This window comes from Meleagris gallopavo, chromosome 3 (assembly GCF_905368555.1).
Source record: "Meleagris gallopavo chromosome 3, MGAL_WU_HG_1.1, whole genome shotgun sequence".
In the NCBI taxonomy this organism is placed as follows: Eukaryota; Metazoa; Chordata; class Aves; order Galliformes; family Phasianidae; genus Meleagris; species Meleagris gallopavo.
In genome coordinates this window covers 69,887,524-69,915,211 of record NC_139406.1, presented here as the reverse complement: position 1 = coordinate 69,915,211, position 27,688 = coordinate 69,887,524, and the positions used below count along the sequence as shown (strand labels likewise).

General features: G+C 42.7%; 1 protein-coding gene across 2 annotated transcripts; it reads left to right on the top strand.

Moving 5' to 3' along the window:
• Positions 1 to 3,306: 3,306 nt before the first annotated feature.
• Positions 3,307 to 16,379, top strand: TMEM64 (transmembrane protein 64). 2 transcript variants are annotated; one of them, XM_085221386.1, is made up of 4 exons: positions 3,307 to 3,805; positions 3,895 to 4,544; positions 10,263 to 10,418; positions 13,809 to 16,379. In XM_085221386.1, exons 1-4 carry the CDS (start codon positions 3,730 to 3,732, stop codon positions 14,001 to 14,003), a joined length of 1,077 nt encoding a protein of 358 aa, XP_085077512.1. In that variant the 5' UTR covers positions 3,307 to 3,729; the 3' UTR covers positions 14,004 to 16,379. The 2 variants fall into 2 exon arrangements, with proteins under 2 accessions (XP_085077512.1, XP_003205219.4); XM_003205171.4 differs by having other exon boundaries at positions 3,308 to 4,544.
• The last annotated feature ends 11,309 nt before the right edge of the window (positions 16,380 to 27,688 follow it).

The window sequence follows — 27,688 nt, the reverse complement described above, 5'->3', positions numbered from 1 at the left end:
TCTATCATCTAACACCAGTGATATCTCAGAATCAATGTAAATGTTTCAGCACCTTGCTTAATGCATTGAATTTTCTTTCATGCCTCATATATGGTTCTAATAAAATGTGGTTTGCTTTTTTTTTTTTTTTTGGTAAAATTGTTGTATTAACCAAATCTTTTATGTTCAAACATGTACAAAAATAAACACATTAATTTTTTGAACTGTATGAGTTTTGACTACTGGAGTCCTAACATAAATTAGTCATTACTCCTAACATAAATTAGTCAATTTTGCAGCTCCTACGAAAAGACTTTCACATTAATTCTGACAGAATGAAGCAGCATAGAAGCTAATTGGAGCTATGGTGCTTAACACTATCTTCTTAGAAAACTCCTGCTTCCTTCTCACAAACTGTAATTCAGAGATAACTATGAGAAGTTCTTTGCAGTTCATAATTCAGAATTATGTTGGTTTGTGAGTTGTGGCTCAGTGTATCCTACTCCCCAGCTTCAGCAGCCCATTCAGCATGGACCAGACACATGGGCCTAATCAAGTCATTCCTTCATTTCAATACCATGACTCACACACTTTGCTGCTTGTACTTCTGTGCTAATATTCCTTGAAATGAAAAATGACATAGGAGAAGCGGACTTTCAGAATGCAGAAGAGCATTCCTTGGATCAAAGACATAGTCTAGCTCTATAACATGGACCTGACAGAGCCCCACATGATGAAAATTCCAGCACAACCTATCTCATCATGAGAGCACCTCCCTAGAGAAACATCTTTTCTTGAAGCAGAATAATCATCTGGCTGTCAGCCAGTGCTCCTCAGGCTTTAGACTGACTTGCTGGCAAATACCAAAATAAAATATAGAGACAGGGAGGAATTTAATTCAAATAAGTTTATAAAGAATCCAAGTACCTGAGAAAGGAGTAGTTCCAGTTGGTGCAAATATACACTTTTATATCAATTACTTATATAGAGGGCAAGAATTGTTCTTTTAAAGAACAGGTTAGACAGCATTTGCTGGAAATTACTAAATCAATTGACTTTCTTGGAAGAAAAAAAAAAAACCAAACAAAAAAGCACTATCTTTTGGAGCACAAAGTGTTCCTCCAGGAGCTCAAGAACTTGCCTTATTTTTCCAACATGTAATGATTGGTCTATTAAATTATAACTGTTTTTTTACTTACAGATCTTACCTTATCACCAGTGCACTGCCATTGCATCACCCACAGTATGGGAACACTTCATGATTCACTGACTACTACGTATGAAAGGTGGACCATTTTTTCCAGTTGCTGGCTGCTTTTCAAGGGCGCGGCTGCTTTTTGACCCCTGCAGATGATAAGCAGGCAGGCATGCTAGCAGAACTCACAGAAGCCAGCTGTGACCTTGCCTTTGTGGCTGTTGGCTCTGCTAGCAGGAAGTCTCTGCTGGATGCCTGCTGAATCCCTGTGGTCTCGCCAGAATGTTTATCCATGAAGCTGCAGCTCCTGCTTCATGACCATGCTCCATGTCACCCACAATCTGACTGTGTGTTGTCCTTGCTTCCCGAGCTGTTGCTCCAAGGATCTGTAAAACGACAGAATTAGCCTTTTGTGGGGGGAGCAGGTAATGGATGAGACAAATGAATTCCATCCTTCATCTTCCTAGGAACAGCAGAAGAATCTCCACTAAGGTACTAGATAAAATAATTTTGTAGGTTGGAATCTAATGTCAGCACTGTCACTTTGATGGACCGTTGTGTTCCTCATACCCTTTTGTGGAGCTTTTCAGATCTGCTTTTTGCAGTTACAAATACAGAACTCTGTAACATGGAGGAGTGGCAGCAATGGATCCACTCCAGCTCTGAGCAAAGGGTTATGCTCTTTACACAGAGAAAAGTGAGAAGCATAAAACATACAACTGTGATTGATTTCTCCACTCAGGCTTTGTCACTGTCCATGGAAGCAGCCATACTGAACAGAAATATGCACAATCTGAACCTACCTGTTATAAGCTATAAGTGTTCTTAGTATAAAAGCAAAAACTAGTATTTTGTCCTCTTGTTCTACCAAATGTACCTTATCATCTGCCCATCATTTGCTGAAATGCCCTGCTGAATGTGTAAGCAGGCCCATCATCCTGCACCAGCAGGGATGCTGAGCTTTCTTGCCATTATTATTATGGATGTACTGTGTTTGCATTGTGAATAAAGAGCTCACACAAAATCAAATAATTGCTTTCAGATACAGATAACAGAAACAAATAAACAAACAAACAAAAACAACCAGCACTGATTGTGCTGTAGGTATTCGTCTGCAGCTTCCCTGAAGCCAGGATGGCTTCACTCAGCTGTCACTTTCCTAGGTTGATTTGTGGGATTGTGCAGGCTATAGCATTTCTAGTGGCATAGTTTGCAAGTGAATGCATCCGTGGTATGTTCTTCAAGACACGTTCTTCATTTTGAGATCTGGGTGGTTTTTTTTATTTAATCATCCTTTAACCTTTACAACTCCCACACATTCTCATTGTATATGTGCTTGCAAATTTCCCAGCAGAAGAATAAAACTCCACCGGAGCATATTGTACTTTTAAATGCTGTGAAGAAAACAGAACCCTTTCTGCATTGTGCTGCTGCTATCATTAGTAACACCAGGACAACAGAGACCTGTGAGAAGAAGCATGGCTTCTAACACTCTCTGAAGAATGCCTCTGCTGCTTATTCAGACCTATCCATTCTTTCTAGCAGTGGCTCAAAATTCAAGCACAAATCATCCCAAAGCATGCCTGAGCCCAAGGGTGCAGGATGAGTGGCCAGGTGAGCCAGGCTGCCCCACTTTCTGTAAGCAGCATGCAGTGGCTGAGCAGAACATTGGAGTGCCCAGACCCGGGGCTGCCACCTGCACAGCCTGTCAATAGATCAACAGGTCAACAGGCCAACAGTCCCAGGTTGGGACTGTTGGGACTTCGCCATCACCCCCAGCCCCATGCCTAAGTGCTGACTAGCCGGGGTTTCTCTCGCTTCTGGAGATGCAAAAAAACGGGCCATTTGCGGAACAGCATTCAAGCACAGGAAGACGAGATGCCAACAAGCCACTGGGGACCGGAGACGGCCGGCCAGACAGCGTTGCCTCAGCCTCCGCTCTGGCGGAGCGGTATCAAGCACCACCGCTCACTCCCCGTCGGTTAAGCCGCTTCCCCAGATAAGACGCTCTGAGAGTAAGGCAGCAAAACGGCGCGGGCGGGCAACGCGGCGTCGTCCCACATAGCGTCGCCGCACGGAGGCACCACCCCGGCCCCCGCTGAGGCGTAACCCGCCCGCCAAGGAGCGGGGCGGGCCGGGGGCGGGCCGCGGGGCCGCATTGAGCCCCGCACCGGAGCAGGGCGCTGACGCCGCCGGAGCGCAGCCTCCTCCCCCATCCGCTGTGAGCGGCGCCCGCGCTGCCACATCGGCACGGCCGCTCCGCCAAGCGCTTCCCGGAGCAGAGCGGGAGCCCCCGCGCGCCGGGAGATGGAGCTCCGCTGCCGCGCTTGCTGCCGCCGCCGCTGCCGCCCGCCGGGACCCGCGCTCCGCCAGGGCCGCCGCTGCGTCTGCCGAGCCGGGCAGCGCGGCGCCGCCGCCTAACGCCGCAGCCGAGGGGGAGGCCCTCCGTCCGCAGAGCCCCCTCCTTCCCGCCCTCCCGCCGCCGCTTCCCCGCCCCCGCCCGGCGCTCGGCGCTCGGCCGGGCTCCGCCGCCCGGAGCGGGCCATGGCGGGGCGATGAGGGAGCGGCCGCCCCTGCCCGCAGGCTGCGAGGGGAGGCGGGGAGCGACGGGGCCGGGCGGCTCGGGGGGATGTGGGGCGCGGGGGCCGCGGCGCTGCAGCTGCTTTCCCGGGCCGTGAGGCAGGGCGCCCGGCAGGAGCTGGGCCGCTGGCTGTCCCGAGCGGCCGGCACGGCGGCGGGAGGCGGCGGCGACCCCGGTGGCTTCGTCCCGGCGGAGGCCGGCGGGCTGCTGCTGGGGCCCTACGCGGAGCAGGGCGGGCTGCCGTCGGCAGAGCTGCTGCTGTGCCCGCTGCCCGAGGCGGGCGGCGGCGGGCCCGGGCTGGCCGAGGCCCGCGGCTGGCGCTGCTCCTGCTGCCTGCTGGGCACCTGCTGGTGCAAGAGCTGCCTCAGCGTGTGCGTCCTAGCGGCCCTGTGCTTCGCCTCGCTGGCCCTGGTGCGCCAGTACCTGCGCGACCTGCTCCTGTGGGCGGAGAGCCTGGACAGCCTGGCCGGCGTGCTGCTCTTCACCATGGGCTTCATCGTCGTGTCCTTCCCCTGCGGCTGGGGCTACATCCTGCTCAACGTGGCCGCCGGCTACCTCTACGGCTTCGTGCTGGGCATGGGGCTGATGGTGCTGGGCGTCCTCGTCGGCACCTTCGTGGCGCACGTGGCCTGCCGACGGCTGCTGGCCCGCTGGGCGCTGGACAGGATCCAGGGCAGCACGACGCTCAGCGCCGTCGTCCGCGTGGTGGAAGGCGGCAGCGGGCTCAAGGTGGTGGCCCTGGCGCGCCTGACGCCCATCCCCTTCGGGCTGCAGAACGCCGTCTTCGCGGTGAGTCCCGGCTGCGGGGAGCCGCGGCCCTGGGTTTCTTTGGCGGCGGGGAAACGACCCCCTGCTCGCTTCTGGTGGCCGCCCGTCCCTGTCGAGGCAGGTTCTGAGGCATGTTTTTCAGTGGCATTAGTCTGCTCTCGGACTTTGAGGACTGTCAGAAAGATGCATCAGGATGCTCTGTAGCAAAATGCACGGGAGAGCTTAGTGATTTTAGAGCACCTATATTTCTGAAGCGATTAGAGTGGAGGACAGGTTGTATTTTCGGGCATCTTTTGCCTGAGCTGCTCTTTATAGTAGTTAGTACAAATGTTTGTATTGGAAAGAAGGTAGAGGACAAAGTCCTCCTATATGAAAGGGGCATCGTGTTTTGGGCAGAGAAGTCAGGTGCAGATTGGGAGCTGTGCAGTATACCACCAAAAGTAAGCTCAGTTTGAGGCTGGTGAGCACCTGTTTTTCTTTCCTACTTCTAGACAAATATACCTACGTAGTTTATTTTAGAGATACAGTATTACTGTTTTTCTTATCATCTTAAAGGAGAAAGTAAGGAAGGGCATGCAGTATACCATTTTGAGTTTATGCTGATGATGGGGTGATTTGTTACTTTACAACATAGTAAATAAAACACAGTGCTCAATTTTTAATTAAGAACGTGTAACATGAACTACTACGTTACCAAAAAATAAGGATGTTGCATCAAATCTAGGTGAATTCCTAGTTTCTCACAGAGAGTGAGGTTTCAGCTAAGTGTGGAATTCAGGGTTCTATCAGTGCAGACTTAGCTGTGCTGATTTTTTTGAAGTCTGACTTAATTTAAATCTTCAAATGCAAGGGGGTTTTGGGTATCCTAACCATCCACCCATTTCCTGTGTTCAGAGCTCACGCAATAATTTTGAGATGATTTGTTCTTAATAGTAAAAAACAGTAAACTGAAGTCTTGAGAAAATGTAAACATCTTGAATTTTCCAGCAGTCTAGTTTATGCTTGTTTTATTTGTGCATGTTCGTAAGTAAACTGAAAAGAAAATGAAAGGGAATATAGGAAGTGACAATTGAGGTCTAGGAACAAGGGGTAGACTTCAAGTGAGAGAGAATGGATGGGTTTCTCCAAGTCCTTGTTTCATGATGTGCATTTTGGGAATTGCAGGGGAATGTAGAGAGAGAAGGAGGGAAGGGAGTGTTCTGGCATTTGACTAGTGACAGGGTCACATATTTCCAAACTGCATTAAGAAGAAGATTTCTTTTTAAGAAACAGGAATTTGTTTGTTTCTCACCAGCCAGTCACCAAAGCCTTGCTTCTTTAGTCCATTCTGCAGCTGTTTGTGGAAGCACTAAGTGTTGGGAGCAGTGGAGTAATGTATTCACATGCCTTTCTAGAAGACCTAGAAACCTGCAAGGTGAAAGAATGTTTGTACATTTTTAAGTGGGTTTCACATATTTGTTGGTCCTCTAGCATGCTGCCAGCATGGCCAGGGCAGTGCTGATAGCCCCAACTGAAGAGTTTGTTCAGCCCTCTCCCCTTTGCAGCTCTGAATGTTTTGAAGGTAGGTCTGTAAGGAGGCACAGCGTGCAGGTTATCACCTCATCCAGCTAATGGATCTCTTCTGCTAGGTTTGTGCAGTCTGATTATCTCCAGTCCCTGGTGTAGCCTAGATCAGAATTTATAACTTACTTTTTCCTTTCTGAGAGGGCTATTGCGTGGCAGATATAAGTGTACTAGAAATTTTAGTACCTGAATGTATGCCTCTGCTTTCAGAAATAAGTGAAATATTGTATGAGTAAGTATTTCTGGAATACTGCTCGGTGAAGTAAGACTTCCAGAAGTGTTATGTGCTTTGCAGCAAGCTGCTTATTTTCTTTGTTGGGAAGTTGATAGCTATAATTCAGTTTCTTTTATTCTGCACTTTTTTTAATTTCTTGAGACCAGAAAACCATTGGAATTGTCTTTTGCTCTCAGTTTCCAAACCTACCTGATCTGAAACACGTGGATTCATAAATTCGGGATAGAGAATCCCCCAGAAGCATGTGACTCCCAAACAGCGTCCTGGCATGAAGTGTGCTTTTTGACAGAAATGAACCAAAGGGGTCAGCTGTAAAGAATGCACCAAAGTTTTATCAGACAAAGCCTATCCAAAGCTCGGTGGGGGAGTTTCTGGCTAATGCTCCCGTTACCACAGTAGTTAGTTCTTAGTTTATTTTAGTATATTGCTGTGGCCTGTTACACAGTTGTATTCATGTTTGCTTTGGGATTTCACTGTTATTTTTCCTGACATGAGCTCTCCCTAGATACAGAGTCCTGTTAGTCTGTGTCAGTTTCGCAGTGTGGACTGCAGTTAGAAAGACAGGTGAAGTTTTATAGAAGGAAAGATAAAGGAAGCTGTAGGTTTTACTGAAAATTTGTCGGGTTACTTAGCAATAGACACCATCTGTTTCCTGACCCTTCTGGGGGAAGGGTTACCAGCGTAGATTGAAAACCCACAAATAAAATCTTCCTCTCCTCTTCTTGGGTTTCATCTTAACGGAATGCAGAAGGCACCATCCAGCACGTTCACTGGCAGCCCCTCCTTCATTTGAAAGCAGTCTCTTTTGTGGACCAGTTACTTTAGGACAGATCAGAGTTGCAAACGTGTGCCTCTGCTGCTAGTGTGTCCTTAATATATATTCAGAAATGAAAGAGGTGCCTAGGAGTGTTAAAACGGTTTTTGGAAGTTTCCCAGTTCCATTAGATTTAATGACAGTGTCCTACTTAGGAAATCTTGTCCCGGTGCTAGCATTTCAGAGACTTTTAATAGCAGTTCCTTCATTCCCTTGGCAATAAGAGAAGTTTCAGTTGTGCATCCTTATTACATGGCCCAAATTACTATGTTTTTTTTTTTTAAAAAAAACAAATCTTTTGAAAGTATCAGTCAATTATGAAGTTCTGACATGATTGTGTAGTGCTTTTTCATTACAAATCTACATTAAGCTTGCACAGAGTGAGAAATCTATTATTTGTATTACTGTTATATATTTAAGTCCATGGGAGCTGTCATTTGCAAAGTGAAGATTGGAATCACCTTATTGGATCTTGTTCCAGTGAATTACTCTTGATCTTTATGCTTCATTGCATTTTCCTCTTCCACTGCCCTTCCTTCTCCCCGAAACTTTCCTCTGATAATGCTTAGAGCTGCAAGAATCCAACAGTGTGACTCTCACAGTAATCAAAGTTTATTTTAAGAATAGTATGATGAAGTCAGTAACTTTGCTGCTATTCTTTTGTCTTCAACATTGTATAAAACTTTCAAGGTCAGTAATCTTGTAGTCTCCCAGCGTTAGGAGCTGTTCTTAATTAGTACTTGTTTTACTATTATGTGATCAACTGAATTGTCTAGAAAATGCATCAGACCTTTTTCATAGTCATTTTGTTTTTAACCCATTGTCTCCTTCTGATTTCATTTTCCTTTATAAATGTGTTTTGAACTCCTGGATGTTGAATTTAAAATTTCTCAGTGGTTGCTGTACTGAATTAGCTATGTAAACTGTACAATGTAAACTGTCCCCATACCGATAAAGAAGAGAAATTTCTTGGAAAAGAGGGGAAAATATCTTAAAGTATTCGTCATCTTTTTTTCCAGAAAAGATTAAGAAAAGCTATCGTTGTGTGTATTGTTTTGTTCACTAATCAAATACCAAATACCTTTGGCCGAGAATCTTCATGATGCCTGTCTACATGGGTTGCTCTGAAAGTGATGTCTCCTGCTTATTTTCATGGAAACTACAACAGATACAAGAGCGCAATAACACAGTGTGATGAAGGAAATTCTCAGCTACAGTTCACTATTTTTCAGCACCACCATTAGGTACGCATTTTTGCCAGAGATAAACAAGGGCTTACATGCTGCAGTCATAAAAAATCTATGCCAACAGAGGTAACCTGCTGTTTCACAGCTACTGTGATGGCGTCATTGCTTGGAAAAGGTTGCCCGTGTAGTCCATCTTTAATCAGCCCAAACAGGTGGGAGTCAGAAGATGCCAAATCTGGATTATATGATGAGTGTGGTAAGATAGTCCAGCTAAGATTGGCCAAGTGTTCCATGGTCTTCAGACTGGTATGAGGCCTGTGTTACTGTGCTACAGTAGAAAAGTTGTCTCCTCCTCTGGCCTGACTCTGGAAGTTTGAGCTTTCAGCTAGGTCTATGTCATGATGTAATTATCAGATTTGATGGTCTGGGTTCCAGGAAATCCAGAAGGATCATCACTTTCCCATCCCAAAAGGCAGTACTCATCACTTCAACCACTGAGAGCTGCATTACGAACTTTTTCTTAGATGGGGAACTTGCATATCCTCAGTCTGTCATTTTGACTCAGGTTCAAAATGGGGACAACGTGTCTCATTACCAGTAATGATGCAATCCAGGAAACTGTCACTTTCAGCCTCCTATTGATTAAGTAGGTCTTGACAAACTTGCTTATGGTGTTCTTTCTGTTCTTGTGTGTGCACAAGAGGGACCCACCTGGTGCAAACTGTGCAGTATTCAAACATTGCTACCACCATTTCCAATGCACTGATGGTCATATTCAGTTCTGTACACAGTTTCCATGTTGTAGTCTTCCAATTTGTGTGGGTGAGCTGATGGAGATGCTCTTCATTTTGTGGTGTGACAGCAGTGTGTAACTGGAATGTGACTCGTCTTTCATGTCACTGTCGCTACTTCTGAAACACACCACCCACTGCCTCACTGTGCTCAGCACTTCTTGGTCCCCATAATGTTCAGTAAACATCAAATGTCAGTGGATGCCGTTTTTTCTGCATAGAGGAGTTCAGTGACACACCTTTGCTCTATGTGCACTTCTGTCTCAGATGCCATTTTGTCAGACTCTGCTGCCATCTGTCAAACAGCAACAACATGTAACAGAATATTGGTGGGAAGGTTCTGCCTCTACTGCCATACCACCACCATCTACCTCTCCTCTTGTGGGCCAACTAATAGGAGACATTACTTTCAGAGCAGCCATTGTATATCTCTGTATAATTGGTATATATCTTAATGAGCTATATAACTTCCTCTGCAGAGGCAAATTGTATCTGCCTGGCCTGCCACACTGCCATTCTGTTTACCTAGGTCATATTTAATACAGCAAAATTTTGAACGATTGCCTTTTGCTTCTGTATGTGCAAAACCCAAAGTAAACAGGTTATATTTGTATCAGTTTTTGTTTTAGGCTTTCACTTTTGATAAAATACTTTCTTCAAGAAATTCTCATGAATTGCAGGGCTCTGTTCACTATAAAGAAGTAAATATTTTAAATGAACATTGTGATTACATCCTTAGTTAAAGACTTGCGCAGAGATGCTGTATAATGTAAGATGAAGCAAAATAAAATACAGTAAATTTAAAAAGACAAAATGAAAACTAGCCACAATACCGTTCTGTTGTATCACTGTAGGTTCACTGACAGTGAAAAGTTTAAGTGAAGGAACAAATTATTTTTGTTTTCTGGCATAGATGCCCCATCCCTGAAGGTGTTCAAGGCCAGGTTGGATGGGGCCCTGGGCAACCTGGTCTAGTATTAAATGGGAGGCTGGTGGCCCTGCCCATGGCAGGGGGTTTGGAGATTCATGGTCTTTGAGGTCCATTCCAGCCCAGGCCAATCTGTGATTCTAGGGAAGGTAGTGTAGTTGGCTGTGCATGTGGGTTGTGTTGACACGGTATGGCTTCTTACGCATTTCTTTTTAACTTAGGTTACAGATCTGTCACTGCCCAACTACCTGATGGCTTCTTCAGTTGGGCTGCTTCCTACTCAGCTCCTGAACTCATACTTGGGAACTACCTTGCGCACCATGGAGGACGTGATTGCAGAACAAAGTGTTAGTGGCTATTTTATATTCAGTTTACAGGTATGTGAAAACAACGGTTTTCATAAACTTTGAGATCAGTAATGTTGCTATTATGACTCTCTTTATGACTTTTTTGGTAAGCAGTGAGTATAGGATACAGTCTTCAGTTTCAGTGTATATTTTGATCCCTTCATTTTTTTGCTCATCTTCTGTACCGATGAGATTTGAAGTAGAATTTTGCTTCTGGAGATAGTAGGGAAGCTTCACTCCTGTAGCATTGCCTCTTCAAGTAATTGAATCTTTACTTCGGAGAGTGTGTGCTCCTCGAAATGTGTATGAGGCGTACAAAGATTTAGCTTTGCAGTTTCTTCTTTTAGATTGTATCATTTCCACTCTAAAAGAAGTGGGCTGCAGGAGGTTTGAAGGGATGCTTGTTTAAGTGTTAAGAGCTGTCGCCTGGAGACATAATGACAACTTAGTCTGAGGCAGCCAACCTCTTGTAGTCTGAGAGCTAAGCAACTGTGGCCGAGTAGCAGGGGATTTAGAAGTGTTTGATTTATAATGTTGGTATTATCACTAGGTTATGTAAAGCCTATGATACTAATTTTTCATAGATTTGTGTGTAATGACCGCTTGATAACCCAGACAAATGAGTTTCCAATGTACTGTTTTGCTTCAGTTTTGTTTTCTTCTGTTTTTAATTCTTTCATACTTCATGTGATACAAAACAGAACTTACTTGGTGCTTTCCAAGTTCTGTCCCGTTACCCTCTGTAGTAATCTGTTGCTGAAGTTTAGACCGTTAAAGCACCCTTACACTGAAGAAAATGGGCTCTTAGCTGTAAAGCAGCGTGCTTTGGTTTCTTAAACTCAGAACCTGTGCCATGTTCACTGCTAACACTGAGCTCTCACAATTATGCTAGGTCTTTAGGTGCTGTAGAAATATAATATTACTAATGCCTCAATCAAAATATCCTATTTTTGCATGGAAACGAGTTTGTGAGATGCGTCTAGTACCTTTTCATGAGCTTTGCTGATGAAATAATTAGTCAGTAAATCCTGGGGACAAGCCTTAAGTTGAAGACTGTTGTAAGCATAAAGGTGAAGAATATATCAGAACAAGATTATATATTAAAACCTCATCTGACAGTGTTGTCATTTCCATGCTGTGTTTGACCAGCAGTTGATACGGTTTGCTGATTTCTAGTTCATTCTGCAGTCATTTATCTTCCTCAGTGTTTACAATCACAAAGCTGATGTTTAACAACACTGATATACAAAACTAACTCCTTTTAACCCATCACTCTCCTGTAACTTGAACATTCTTAAACATTTATATGTAATTAAAAGGTTTAATGAAAAAGGCTTGAGTATTAAAATGCCTTTGTGATTGTCAAGTAAGCAACCTCAATGCATATGGTTGAAAGTCAGTGTTTACTTGATCAACTTATGTTTTGGTTGTGAAATGTTATTTTATGTGTTAGAATCATAGAATCATTAAGGTTCAAAAAGACCTCTAGAATCATGTAGTCCATCTGTCAATCTACCACCACTATTGCCCACTAAACCTTGATGCTCCACAGCTGGCAACTGTATGTCAGCAGAGATGGCATAGAAAGCCACAGAGCTGAACGGTTTTGCAGGTTTTTTCAGCTGGAAATTGAGAGATTTGTGAAATTTGGAGACAGCAGAGACGAGTAGCAGTGTGGGAGCTAAAGCAAAGAACTGGGCTTTGTTCTGCCCAATTACAGACAATTCTAGTGAACAGTGAGGTTAGCAGTTTTTAGTGGTCTTTCCTCTTTTTTTTTTTTTTTTCCTTTTTTTTCCTTCCCCATTAAGATTTCTTAAAATGACACTGTAGTGTTAACTGTTGGTCAGGTAAGCACCAGCTAAAAGGGCTGAATGTCCAAATAGATGTACTTGCCACCTTGACAACTGTACATAAGAGCTGACTGAGTGAGTCCATTAGTGGAGAAATTGCTTGTGTTCTCCCAGTTTCTCCCAGGCATCTGTCTGGTGCTTTGCCTGGCTGTGTGGCTTTGACGGGACTTTGATTTAGTAAACAGCTGTAAAAATTAATCATACTTCATGGTTGCCAACATGTATATATTTTTAAATGATTTGTCTAGGGAATGTGAGCCTACTGCTAGTAGCATTTCTCAAACCTGTCAAGTTTAAATATTTGGGTAAGCTTTTAGAATAGGATTTTTCCTGTGTGCTCAGAACATGATGTCTGCAAGTGTATATTTGACTCTTACATCAGCAGCCTTTTGAGGCCTTTAACGAATAGCTTTTATCGCAGGCAGTGGAGCAGGCTGCTCAGAGACATGGTGAGATCTCATTCTTGGATGTTTTCAAGACTTGACTGTATAGAAGTCCTGAGCAGCCTGGTCTGATCTGTCAGCTGACACCATTTTGAGCAGCAGGTTGGGCTCAAGACCTCCCATATGCCTTCCAGCTGCAATTATACTGATCATACTTGTTGCTGATTCTGGTTGGTTTCCTAAAACATTTTTTAAAAAGGCAGAATAATTTACTTGCTTTTAAAGGGACTGTCATTATGAGACAGCTCTATTTTCTTTGAAGATTTTTTTTTTTTTTAAAGGAGGATCTGTGCTGAAAACAGTAACCGATGTTTTATTGAAACCAAAGGCTGCCTCTGGAGAATGTAGTCCGTGCTAATGTCCTTGAACATGTAACTTCTAAGCAAAATGTGTCCCAATTTATTCTTGTTAATTTTAGTGGTGAAACTTTAAAAATTCTTAGTAATACAATTCAGAGCAAAAAAAATAAAGTCCTACTTTTAGATAGTATTTCCTCCTTAAGAAAATAAAAAGCATCCCCAGAGCCATCCTCCAGAAACCAAGTACAAGCTGCTGTAAGTTGTTCAGAAATTGTGGTTCTGCCCTGTTTTGTCCTGACCTCTGAGAAGCACAACAACGCTGCTGCTTTCTGCTATCTTCCCTGCTAATGGGGGAAAGACAAGAGGTTTTATTTCCTTTTTTCTACATCATTCTGCCTCTGCTGTTTGGCAAATTGCTAATAACCATTAAAATGTTAACCTGTTATTCACTAGGGTACATGGAAACAGCTCTTGTGATTTCCACTGCCATCAATCCATTTCTGTGCGGAGTTATTTTTGCTAAGAGATGCAGCAAAGCGATTGCTTTCTTACAAGTACGTGAATGTCAGTGGGAAGAAACAAACTGTATTTTTAATTCAAATTCATATTTAAGTTCTATAGAATTTTTGTTCTTTTTGTTGGTATGCTAGTAGCAGTATGTGTTGACTTGTTTGTTAGCTCATTTCCCTTTTCAATATGTTGCCTTTGAAGCATTAAGTCAGTAGGTGCTTCCATGAGTCTTTACACTGATGACTTACTCTTTCATTAAAAACAGTTGCTTTGTATTCAGTTGATATGGCCTACATCACTCCTTTGTTTTATTTGCAGATTGTTATAAGCATAGGACTTATGTTTTATGTTGTTCACCGAGCTCAAGTGGAACTGAATGCAGCTATTGTAGCGTGTGAGATGGAGATGAAGACATCTCTTGTTAAAGACTGCCAGCCAAGCATCAGCGGTTCAACAACGTACTGCAACAAAAGGACAGTGGCGTTCTCTGGGGGAGGTGTCAATATTGTGTGATTTCAAGTATTAATAAAATAAGGTTTTTGTGAACCGAAGCTATTGCCTAGAAATGTCTATGGACAATTCAACTAGCTTTTAAAATAATATTTCAGATGGTTACAGGTTGTACTATGGCACAAACCAACTGACCAGCTCTTGAATTGCACACGGGGTGACTTCGAGCAAGAAAAGTAACACGGTGAAGTAACTTGAGATGTAAATGCAAGTTTGGCTGCACCTTTGGTCATTTATTATGCCTATCATGGCCTGTAGTCTGCACTTTAGTTTTTTTTTCTTTGTTCCTATAAACAGAAAAATGCTTCTATAAACTGAGAAAAGTAGCACAGAGGTAAATATTTTTCTGCTTAGCATTATTTATAAGGCTGAATAATTATATACAGTAGAACTTTATTACTGATAAAGATGAATGAGAAAGTATGCAGTTCTATGTACAGTATTCTTGAATGTGCTTTTGCTTCCAGTCCTTGGAGTGTATTATTTTGGTAACGGTGGGACCATTTGGCTTTTCCTTCATTTTTGATTTCAGGGGTTGAGGGTGGGGAGAGAACCCTATATAAATTTTTGGTTGAATGTATTTTTGTAAGTCACTGAAAATGTTGCAGAGCCATGCATATGTAGTCACACAAGCTTAAATCCTACATGGTGGGACTGAAGTGCTCTTAAATAACATTTTAAGTTACACTGTGTAATATGCAAAGGAAAAGGGAAAGTGCAGATGTTATAATAGATTGCAGTGAGGAGCTTCTGTTTGAAGGAAACTTCAAGAATTAACCAGCTGTTGCATTGGTTTTACCACCTTGGTGATTGTAACAAAGGGCTGTTCCATGTTAATCCTATTTATAAATAGTTTAATTGGAATGGTGTTTTTCAGCTCACATGCCTGCATATAATAAGGCTTCCAGACCAGGGAGCTAAATCTCTCCCTCAAATACAAAATGAGATAATAGCAGACTAATCTTACATGAAGGTGGCCTTTATTTTGTAAGTGAATCCCTCCCTCCCGTTAAGAAGCTTTAAAAATCAGTTGATATGTTTTTTTTCTACAAGTTTTACATTTTTTTAAAGATGCAATCTATTATAAATTTCATCAGAGTGAAGAAATGAGAACTAGGGGTTTTCTTTGGAAAAATAAATAGTAATGTCTCTGAGGCTCAGGAATTCTGACTCCATTTTTGCAAGACAACACTGTATTAGATAACGCTCCTTTTACATGTGCTATGGACTGTTTTTTCACTGCATTTGAACAGACTAGATAACCTGATAGTATTTTGTGTGTGTATGTGTGTGTATGTTTGTGCAGGTAAAAGGAAAACAACAGCACCTGAAGGTGACATCTTGTATGTGTGTTTTCTGTAGATACACATGCCAACATTCAATTGCTCAAACAACCACGAGTCATCTGATACAGAAACGATGCAATGTATTGCTTATTTTGTATTTATTTTGTGTAAGATTTATAGGATGCTTTCAGTCTTCAAGACTGTGTTATTTTCTAACAGAACACAACTGTGCCTCCTTCTTGTAAGGCTGTTTGTAGGGTCCAAGCATTCTTGCCTTGTGACGTATAGCAGGAGAGCAGCAAGTCTTCAAGGTAGTTGGGAAGCAGAGATTTGATAGCCTTTGGCAGTCTTACTGCGAGGATGTACGGTAACTCGACAGCTAAGCAGTCCTTGGTAGTGAAGTTCAGTTTTGCTCTTCAAATGCTTATCCTTTGTGGACAGCTGTTCATGGGTCTTGCGACCTAAGGAACCAAACAAGTTACGTAACAATGTTCAGATTGTCTCCTCTTTTATCATTTTTATTTCGTTTGTTTGTTCTTTTTAAAGGCAATCCGCATATACCTGGAAGTGTTCATTTACACATCTCTGCCTCTGACAGCTCCTGTGTGAAAACAAGAGAGCCAGATAACTTTTTGATGGCGTTATTGTCATCGTAGTATGATTGAGCCCTTCCTTAACTAAACATTTAAAATGTGTTTTATTTCTTGAAACAGAACGATCCTTGAATAAATGTTCCAAACTTTGCTCTATCTTGCTAAATCAACAATAGTGTTTTCAAGAGGTTATCTCTTCTTGTTTTGTTTTGTTTTGTTTTTTTTTTTTAAACTAACTTAAGGTCGTGTTGTTTATTAAAGAACATTTCCCAAATATGTATTTTGAAATGCTTTTATTTCCATGACACTTTGTAACAAGAGTAACTTCACTATATGAACACTTTTGTAGTATGGAAATAGTTCTTAAACCTTTTGCATTTTGCTTGATACTTGTAAAATTTGTGTACAAGTCAATGGGAAATGTGCATTAAAAGGAACTTTTCTGTACCATGCCAACCATAATTTTATACAATAAATTTACTCAAATTTCTTTAAAAAAATATGTATTAAATGTTCAGGTTGCTACACAGAAGTAGTTGGAAAGAAAATGCAATGAGGTGTCGTCTTTATACACAAACACAAAGATACTTGCCTACCTTGAAGAAGTAACAAGTTAGGTTTTCGGAATGGATTTGCAAATTGTGAGTTACTGACAAGGGGAAGACATTTTCTATGAAATGGAAAATACTTGCTTAATTCTGTTAAATACTTTTGAGATTGAAAGTCTCAGCTGCCTTTTTGCAGTGGAAGAATAAGAGCATACATGTGTCAGTGAGAAATGTGCCGACTAACCAAAAGATTGATGTTTAAGCATAAAAGTGATGATCTTTTTTTTGTTTTTTTTTAAGAGTCTTCCTACAGTTAAAAATGGTACGAACAGTTTGACTCATACGTAACAAGTCACATTCATGCATGCTTTTGTAGCTGCAGTGATGGAGAGATTACTGCTTTTTGTGCATGAAACACAGGCCTAGTCTAAATTGCAAGTCATGTAAAAGAGGAAATCTTAGCTATGTGGCAACACTTCTTCCTTACTGTGGGAAATGCAGCTGTGTAACAACTTTACCCAGATCTAACTTTATAGTAGCTGCCTGCAAGGAAAACATCTTTTTGCCCAACGGCTTTACATGCTGTTTTTATGTTTGTTTTCTGCATAACTGCAGCCAGCATTGAGAGGCCAAGTCTGAGGAACGGTAAGACTGCTCTTCTGTAGTAGTGCCACACAGCACTTTGTGTTCATTTTCAGTGTGCTGTGTGAGTTTCGGATTTTGAACTGACCAAGGTTTTTGGAATAGTTAGCAGCCTTGAAAATAACCTAGGATACGATGCTGAAGATGAAACACTCACTCACTCTGAGGTCATTCTTAATGACAGGAGCCAACAGCTGCTGTAGCTCTGTGCCAGGCTGCGTCATAGTAAATTCAAGATTGGTACAAGTCCCGTCCACACATTAAAATGCTTTGAACTGGAGAAAACAGGAAATGGAGTGCAGAGTAGAAGCTGATGGAAATTCCAGCCCTGATGGATAGCATGTAGCTGCAGAGGAAGGCAGCTGTCCCTGTCCTCTCCAGTCCTGCAGGGTGAGTGGTCTACCCAGCAGCATGAGATGGGTCCAGCACACAATCTCTCTTCATGGACATTAGCACTCATTTACTATTCTGCTGTATCAATTTATTTTTAATTTATATTAATTTGCTAGTGATAAGTTGAAGTAACTTGAGTACAACTGTTTTGGTCCTTCTGTCCCTCTCCTTCTTCATTAAGTTAATCTATTGCTAAATTTAAAACTAGATTTTAATCAAGTGTTGCGTTCACTACTGTAATCCAAGTCCTTCTTCCTGGTCATATGACTAACATGTGATTGGTTGTCTGGACTCTTGATTAATTTGGAAAATGATCAGGGCAGATTAGTTGAGGCGAGCAAGCCATCTTTTTCCTTCTAATTACTTAGATACATTGTCAGAGAAATTAGTAGGGTAGATTTCTGAGACAGGCATTTTTGTTTATTATTTTTTTTTTTGCTTTGTAAAAAAAGGAGTTAATAGCAAGAGCAGAAAAAAGATCTGAATTATGCTGGTCCTGGGATAAGAATATTGGGTGTCATTTTTTCGGGGGATACAAGAGAATTTTGCCTAGATGTAGCACAGTTAAGTTTGGGTGACACAAGGTAAATGAGTAAAGAGGCTGTAAAGCCTGCATCTCCAGGCCAGAATGGCAAGTCCAGTTTTTATTTTGCTTTGGCATTTCAGTTATATTTCTCTAATTAGAGCAGTTTAAATTTGTCCCAGTAACATTCCAAGATCAGCTGAACTTGGATGTGCTAAGTGATGTGAATGCAAGGGCACCTGGCCCAAGTGAGAGCCCGCATACAGCGAGCTGCTTGCTCTGCCTGCTGGGTCCCTGTTCCCAGTCAGCTGTAGCTGCTCCCTTCAAGACCGTGGGTGGGAGGAAGGAAGGGGAGGCCTGTGAACAAAAACTGCAAGTTTTTTGCTCACTGCCTTAGAAATTTGATTGCAAGTGTTCTCCATTAAATGTGAGAAATGGTGGGTGGTGAGGGAGCAGACTAATGAATTCTTTTTGACTCTGATTTCTGAGAGGGAGTAGCAATTTCCTTTAGCGCCAGATGAGATGCGCAAGTGGTAAAGGGGTGGGGGCTTACAACTAGAAGCAAATAATGCTGAAATGACAATGATGGGAATATAGTGAGGATTGTTTGGATCCTTGGCATAGTATGACTCTCAGATGTCTGTCATAGCTACTGGAAACAGCATCTCTAAAGCAGTTTGATGGCCTCAGCATGTTGGCTTCTGGAGAGCTGCTGACTGCATACCTCTGATACAAACATCTGTCTTACCATCTCGACTAGCAAAACCCAAGCCAGCAGCAATAGATAGTTCTTGTCCGAAGGGCAGAGAAACGTTTGTTGCTGCTCTTTGGATATCTTAGCAGAAGTCTATGGTAGGTGATTTGCCTGGCTTCCTTTTTAAAGCATTGCTCAAGAGCTGGTGGAGGGAAAGCTTTGAGCTTGCTGCTTCCTTTTCCTCCATCCAGAAACACCGGGAGAAACCAGAGGTTGCTTTAAAACAGACAAAACAATCAAACAAAAAAACCCACAAAGCACGCAAACCACACAACCTATTTCCAACTTACTTTCCACAGAAATTATAAATTCCTTTCTGTTCTGTCAGGAAGTGAAGATCCCCTATATTCTCCCACAGATGTAAACTGAAGTACAAGATGTGTGCTCCCCCTCTGCGGATCTTTCTGGGGTGTAGTTCTGTGGTAACCATGAGGGTACTTGCACTTACAGTTTGTGCTGTGAATTGTATTGGATCACTGACTTCCAGGCATCTTAATGTTGCACTGAGTTTTAGAGTTTGAGGTCTATGGGAACGATGCTCACACATGGAGCTCCAACATCGCAGAAGGTAGTACTTAACCAGGGGAACTGCTGTGTTTTGTGCAGCTTCAACATGATGTGTTTGTCTGGCACTGGTTTTGGTGAGGCTGCAGTTATTTGGTGTTTTGGGATAGTGAGCTGAACTATGTTTCATTGGATTGATTGTCCCCCTCCTGAGAGGGGCACCCCCACACCTCATTGCAGTAGTTTACCAGATGCTGTATGGTTATCAGTGAGTTTGCTGCCAAACCAACAGAAGGCTCAATGCTTGTATGGGTCTTTTTTGTGTATGGCTGAATTCTTCAAGCTGAGGAATCTGTCTTTTTTCCAGCCACATCTGCTAGCCTAATGAAAGATGCCTCTCCTTGCAAATTGTGGATCCCTAGAGAAGGTGGTTATGGTGGTAGAACTGTTTCTTTCAAGCAAGCTGTGAGGTGGGAAAATGGCACAGTCTGGAGGAAGAGAGCTGAGTTCCCCAAAGCTCCCAACGTTCACACTGGGGAAACCAGTCTTGTGGTAATGAGTTCTCAAAATCTTTCCATAAAGAAGCAATTTGAGAACTGGAATTGAAAACTTAAAGGAGGAGGGGAAAAGTTGCAATTAGTGAAAGAGTATTAGTATGCTTACCAGGAGGTAAAATCCTGGCTGCTATAATTAGACAAGGTTATTCGCCCCTTTTCAATGAGTCATTCCTCTGAGAATAGATTAAATGTATTTAAAAAAAAAAACACAACACTTTTCGCTTGTTAAAAGCCTAGCAGAAAAAGGAGAGAGTTACAGAAGAATGTATTAACAAGTTAATCTTAAGAAGGCCTGAAATTGCACTGAAATGCAGAAAATGCCGACTCATAAAGATTACTGAATATTAACCCAGGAGCAAGACAGGAATTTCCTTTTATGAGTGGCAGGTACGTTTAGTACAGATTTTCTACTTTTCTTCACTATACCCACTCTGATAAGCAGTAAAGGAAAGATAGCCATGTAGTTGATGTATAGCTAGTTTTATATGATATGATTTATATTCTCTCAGGGAAAAGTCTTGGGAGGATTCTATTTTTTGGGACTGTCTGCAGTACAGAAGCTACCTGGCTTCCTGCACTCCATGCTGACTGCATGTTGGCCAGTTCTATGCCTTGGGATCAGGCACATGGGTAGTTGAAGTTTCCTCTTCTCTATGCCTCTTATCAGATTGGATCTTGAATAACAGAAGGTTGGTTCTGCTACGGGGAGTACACCTGTGCTTTCTGATGAATATCATCAGCCTTAATGATATTTACATTATTTCAGGTATTTTTGGATGCCCTATGCAGATGGAAAGTGTGATTGTACTTGCCAAAAAGCTGGATTTTCTCCTAAAAACCTAATTTATCTAATATTTAAGCTGGCAACTTCTATTTCAAATGAAATCATGTTGGTCTGCTGAGGATCCAGTGTCTTCGTGGGTCATTGCATTGTAGAGTACTGAAGATTAGAAAGGAATGCTGGAGGCCACACAGCCCAGCCCCTGCACAGGTCAGGTCCAGCTTGATCAGGGTGCCCATTGCCACATCCAATTGGGGCCTCAGTTATCTTCAGGGCTGGAGTAACCACAAACTTGGCTGACCTCACTCAGTGCAGACCACCCTCATGATGAAAGATTTTTTCCTTATGCTGCATTGGGATTTCTTAAGTTGCAGTTTGCCATTTCCTCTCCTATCTCTGAGCACCTCCAGGGAAAGCCTGGCTCTATTCTCTTTGTCTCCATGGGGTAGCTGAAGACAGCTATTCACAATCTGCAGGGTGGGAGGTATGCAAGTGAAGGAGGACGCTGCCATAGGGATCGTCCTTGTGGGCATCTGGTACTGTGACAGGGACATGTGGCTGGGCTGGCTCCACAAGCTCAGAAGGTTGTATTCATGCACACAGCCCTGCAAGTCAGGGAAACAATTCCTCAGTTTTGTTTGTTACTTATTTTGTTCACTTATTTCCATTGCAAAGCAGTCATTTGTGGAAGAGCTTGGATGAGGAGAAAGGAATCTCCAGCACTGACCTGGCTGAGTTACAGCTAGAGAACAAAGAGGAAAGCAAAATCCCAAGTGACATCCCAGACTCATTTGGTTTTTTATGCTGCTGCTGAATATACATTTTTGCCATTTTATGGTGTAAGTCTTCAGACGTGCCCCCAAACCTTGAATTTTCAAGTTGCTTAAATTAAGTAACTGTATCATATTCTTTCATTTCTAAATTTTCTTGTAAATTTCACTGAATTTATTGAGATGTTCTTTTTAAAAGCAACATCAGTTTAAAATAATATCTAGTGCAAGTAATATCAGAATATTAGCTTTTCAGATCAGCATGCTTTTAACAGTTTCTACAGTATTTATACAGTTAATGCAAATGTCTAAAAATTTGCAAATATATATTTTAGGTAGCGCAAAGTTGCTGTGAGGCATTTGAAGCCTTGTGCAGTCCCAGCAACTGTTTCATCTAGAAAATTGTTTAGAGGTAGTGGAAGTTTAGCAGTGGCAGGGCAATAGTAGTTCTGCCAACCCAATGGGAAAAATATTGAAGTCTTGAACTTAAATAATAATGAAAATAAATGAAATAAATCTTCTCAAAGGATACTGGAAGTCCTGTTATGCATAATCAGTGTTAGATACTCAGATGTCATTTTTTCTACCCTATTGAGGAGCTGTGTGCCACAGGTCTTCAAAGCACTTCGGTGCCTCATAGCACCGAATGGTTCTGGGGTATGTTCACCAGAAACAGTGAAGTGATCCATGTCTTTGTCCTGCTGGATCCATGTCTCTGACCTGCTGTATTCCTCTATCACAGTGAGGCACAAGAGAGTCTGGTAGGAGTGTTATGGCATCTTCTGCAGAACAGCAGCTTCTGATTCTCACCGATTTCTGGACTTGAAGAGACTCAGGAATCTTTGCTCATGCTGAATCAAGATGCTGTGATAAAAGAGTCCATGTCTCTTTGAGAAGGACTGTGTTTTGCTTGGTTGCCGCAGGCACGCTCACCACTAGACTGGGAAAGGAAAATTAAAATTTGATAGACCTTCCTTGGAATTTTGCCAAACCCTGATGTACCTGGACGTCATTCAAATGCAAACTGCAGAACCAGCTGAAAATATTTAATTTATATTATATTTAATTTAACATCAGTCACAAGCAATGGATGTCAAACATCCTTTCCTTGTATTGAAACACTGGACTGTGAACCAGATCTGCTCCTCAGGAACATCTTAAACTGCCTGAGCCAAATCATGTGGGCTGTAGCATAATGCAAAGCAGAAGCGCTGTTTGCTATATATGGTCTCACTTGGCTCTAGAGATCTCTCAGCATATGTCTGAGATGATCTTGAAGGTAGGGCTGACACATTTTGCTTGTACTCTTTGTACCGTATGCAAGAAGAGAGAGGAGTGGTGGAACAAAGAGGTTAAGAAATGAGTTGTTCACATACACGGCTGCAGATTAAGTAGGCTAACAGCCTTGTGATCTCAGGCACGCAGGCATTTTGGATTTCAAAGTACATTTCTTCTTGATTTGACCAAGGAAACTTAGCAGCAGTGCAACTTTAATCTGTAAAGCAATTTTGCATAAGGGATCTGTCGGACACTGTGCCTGTGTGCACAGCCTGGAAGTCATAGACCTCTTCTGAGATTCATTCTGTCCTCAGAAAATCAGCCTGAAACTCTGGCCCTGGGACTGCTCTGAGATGCCGTCTGTGAGGGGAAGAACATCAGGAAGAAATACTGCTAAATCAGGCTTTGCAATTGTATTTGGCAGCACCCTGGTTTTACCCACCCTTCAGCACATTACTCTGATTCACAACAAGGGTGGAAGCACTCGCTGTTGAAAGCAATACCATTAGCTAGCAAAGGTTGTCTTGGAATAAAGTTTTATTTCATGTGGGTATCATTCTTTGCAGCAGACTGCAGCATGAAACATCAGACTTCAACTGCTATTTAGAAAGGCTGAAATTTTGCAGTGAGACAGTAGTATGCTTTATTATCTTGTGTCAGTATTCTTACAATATTAACTTCACGTGGATTTCAAGAATTCTGTGTTAGGTTTGGATTTGTGTCCTCTGGTGTATATTTAACAGTTTGGGGATTTAGTAATTAAAATACTGATGGTGCCCAACTAGTTTGGTGATCTCATTGTAATGGAAACACAGCAGATAAAAGTAAAACCAGTTGTATTTTATGACTTAAGTAAAATTGAATAATATACGTTTAAGATTACTTCATCAATATAGTCATATATAAACGCATGATAGCTCTAGCTTGCATTTAAAGGCTTCAAATATCCTTAGGTAAAAAATTAGTGTATTAAGTATACAAAATCATGGCGTGAGAGATAATTCCTCCACTGTATCTGCATTCTCTCTTGGTTCTGCCAATCCAAACCCCTTCATTTTCCATGTGTTCTCCACATGTTCAAGGAGTTTAGGTCTGACAGATCTATTAGGATACAGGAACGTTGATTAAAACATAAAATCATATCATAGATCATAGAATGGCCTGGGTTGAAAAGGACCACAGTGATCATCTAGTTTCAACCCCCCTGCTATGTGCAGGGTCACCAACCACCAGACCAGGCTGCCCAGAGCCACATCCAGCCTGGCCTTGGATGGCTCCAGGGATGGGGCATCCACAACCTCCTCGGGCAGCCTGTGCCAGTGCTGCAGAGGCTGTAAATAAATTCAAAACAAAAAGAATAAAAGAATAGGAACAATTGTCTTTCCCTTTGCCCCTCCTCTCCCTTCAGTATGGGGGTGATGCTCCCAACAGCACCTCTGGAAAAACCTCAGGGTTTTGACTTGCTGTAATAAAGATCTGAGCTGAGCACACAATCCTTTCAATATTGAAATACCGTCCTTTTAATAATCATAATAATATTAAGTGGAGAAAAGCTGCATAAGGAATAAGCAAAAGGTATGTTCGTTCACCATGAGCTACAGAAGGCAGATGCTTGTATCCACTTCTCAAGGAACAGTATAGTAGTTGAGGTCAGAGTGAAGGAAAAAATGCTTTGCTAAAAATATAGGGACATTTCTGGGTAGGAACACAGGTTCTTTTGGGCAGACTGACAGCCTTTCATGCAGCTCTCATTCCGACCAACTTTCTCCCTTCCCCCAGTTCCTACTCTCAGAATGGACTCCTTGTGCTGACAAGGCCAGTACTTGCTACAGATTTTTATTTATTTATCCATATATTTCTGGAAATGGGCTGGGATTTCAGGGCATTAGGAATCACTGAGACTCCCATGGCAGCAGGGCCTGCTTCCCTCTCCCTTGTGGAACTGCTGCTCTTTTGCAGTTCTTTCTGCCTGTGCAGTGCTTTCAGCCTAGCTTTTCACTCACAGCAGCAGAAAGACAAAGAGCTGGGCATCTGCAGCATACCCTACATTTGTCCTCAATAAGAGAACGGATGCAAGGCTGACCATGTTTTTTCCTTTCAGACGGATGCTTTGGGGTAGAAAACTGCTTCATCTTCTGTTAGTTTGACCCATTTTTGCTCATAGTGCTAATGATGTCTCTGGAGTTCAGCAACAACAACAAAAACAGTAAAAACTAACACAACCAACCCATCAAATAAATAAAAACACCTCTGGGTCCTATTAGGAGCTTCCTGGTGTTGATTAACAGTGCAGCTCATTAATGGCACACAGCCCCAGATCGATCGGTGCGGTCAGGAGGGGAGCTCAGTCCCACAGCCTGTAATCTCCTGCCCACCTCTTCTCAGGCAGGGATTTGCACAGGAAATCCAATGGTTATTGATTATAAAATCCTTGTGGGCTGTGGCAGATGAAAGAAGCAGAGAGAATCACAGCAAAAGATTTTTCCTCTCTTTGATCTCTTTTGCTAATGATTTATTTTTACCTCAGAATCACACAGAATCACAGAATGGTTTGAGTTGGAAGAGACCCTTAAAGGCCATCTGGTCCAACTCCCCTGCAATGAACAGGGACACCTACAGTTACATCAGGTTGCTCAGAGCCCCATCTAGGCTGACCTTGAATGTCTCCAGGGATGGGGCTTCACCACCTCTGTGGGCAGCCTGTTCCAGTGCCTCATTGTCCCCCCTTTAAGTTTGATACCATCTCTGTTTGTCTTATCACAGCAGAACCTGCTGAGGAGTCTGTCCCCCTTTTTCTTATAAATTCCCTTTAGATACTGAAAGGCCAGTGTTATATAAAGAGGAGTGATATGGATCAGGGCTGTGTGGCACTGAGACATGGTGTCATGAAACAGCCTATGTCCATGCAATTCAACCCTTCTCTTAAAGAGGACAAAGACCTCCAAACTGCACGTGGGATGGGTTCACCAGCCAACACTGTCTATAACTGGGAACCTTTCAAAGGCTGCTCAGCCTGGAGCCCTGCTGATCCTGCTTTGCTTCTGCTTGTAGAATGCAGATCTGGTGCAGGGTTCGGCCAAACCACTGATGCACTGATGCAGTGTGCTGTGCTGAGTGAGGAAAGCAGTCTCCTCTGGCAGCCGTTGAGGGAAAGCAGTGTGGGCTGCAGCACTGTTGCCGCAATCTCAGCTCAGTGGTGCTGTCCCCGTGATGACTCTCACATTAAAGCCACATTCAGATACAAGTTCTCCTGCTGACATACTCTCTGCACCTCAAACAGTCTCACTGCATGGTGAGCTTGCAAAATTCAGGTCACCACAAACCTAAGATATGTTTAAAAACAGAAAAGCAGGAAGGAAAGGCTGACCTGTGGCAACAGCACTGTATGGGGAGCAGGAAATCTGAGGATGAGTCCCCTGTGGTCTGGGGGAAGTGTCTCCATGCTCTGTTTCTTATCTGTAAATAGAAATGGTTTCAGTTTTTGTGTGTGCTGGGGCTGTGGCAGCACAGCTTGCTTGTGGTGCAGGCTGATACAGACAGACTGCAGAGGGGTCCTGCAGCTGCCTGACACCTCCAGACTTGTCTGCAATAGTGGAACACATAACCGGGTTGTATAGGGCTCTCCGTGGTGATGATGGAGATTTCCATTCCTTAGAATATACAGAAAAACCTCCCTGGAGTGTAAGGGCTGTGTTCAGTTTTCATTCCTCCATTGTGCAAGAATCCTTCTCAGGGTTTGAAATTAAGAAGGGGATGATGGTGGAAGTATTGCTTGAATACAAGTAGAAGGATGGGGGAGGTCTACAGCTATGCACTGGAATCCTGCAGGCATACATAGCTGTATCCAAAAAAAATGAGATGCCATTTCTAAGTGTGCTATGAAATATTCAGCACTGCCTTCCTGCTGCACTTTGAGGCATGCTGCTGATGCTGGGTAGCAGTATCTTGTCTGGCTTTACACCCAGTGCAGCTTGTGCTGGATGAGGTGCCAGCAGACAGCTGATGACTGTCAGTAGCTGGCTTGGGGACTGGGTGGTGAGGAAAGGTAATTGAAAGAGTAATTAGATTCCAATTAGTAGCTGTTAAAGCATCTGCCTTCCTGAGCTTGTTTTCCCTCACAGCATAATGCAGTCTTCCTAAGTGACAACCCACAGGCAGATTTAATAAGCACTGGGTGTTTCAGATGACTTGAAGTTTCATGCTTCCATGTTTTGTTGACTTTCTGCAAACTAAAGCATCCGGAATTTTGGCTGTGACACAAGAAGCACATAATGAGTAATGTCAGCCATGTGTAAAGCAGAATACACTTTTAATGATAGCAGCATTGCCTTTCAGATTGTGATATTGTCTGAAATAGCCACAGGTATACAAAGGGAACAAACAGCTGCTCCAGCTTCTTCTGATGAAATGTGAATATTTCTTATTTTCCAAATGTTTGAAACTGCATGAGGTTGCCACACTGATCGGTAGAGTATCCTGAAGCCCTCATGAGCATAGATCTACCAGTCAAATGCCTCATGTGACTGCAAGTTTGAACCTTCAGATCAGTCCCAATTAAACCAGATCTGCGCAGAGGCACGATCTGCCAAATCTTTACTTTCCTTCTCGTTAGCATAAAGCATGCATTTGTTACCTGACTGGTGACTCAGTTGAGCTCATGTATATACATTGGCCTTCTCCAGGCACTAGCTGCAGTGATCCTCCAGCTACTGTGGCTGAGCTCACCTTCCTTTATGCCTCTAGTTGTTTGGGTTCCCAGATGGAAATTAAGATGCGATTTGTCTGACCAGATGAAAATATCTTCCTCGGGATTGAATGAAGAAATCCCAGAGCTCTCCCTGCTGTAAGCAAAAAGCTTCTGGCTCTCTACAGCACTGCTGAAGGAGCTTGTGGCAACCTGGTTCATGCATGCTAGACATGACACACATCTGATCCAACAAGTCCCATCCCTTGCTGTCTGGAGCTTCAAGAGAATAAGCTCAATAATCACTATCAAAGCAATGATTTAAAGTTTCTGAGCTTAGCTAGTGACTGCCCAGGGCAAACACGAAACTAGAAG

Bases quoted from the DNA above. Each gene is read 5' to 3' on its own strand.
- TMEM64 (XM_003205171.4), top strand. From the start codon at position 3,804: ATGTGGGGCGCGGGGGCCGCGGCGCTGCAGCTGCTTTCCCGGGCCGTG. The intron at 4,545-10,262 runs GTGAGTCCCGGC...TTTTTAACTTAG, and splicing joins TGCAGAACGCCGTCTTCGCG to GTTACAGATCTGTCACTGCC. The intron at 10,419-13,808 runs GTATGTGAAAAC...TTTTATTTGCAG, and splicing joins ATTTTATATTCAGTTTACAG to ATTGTTATAAGCATAGGACT.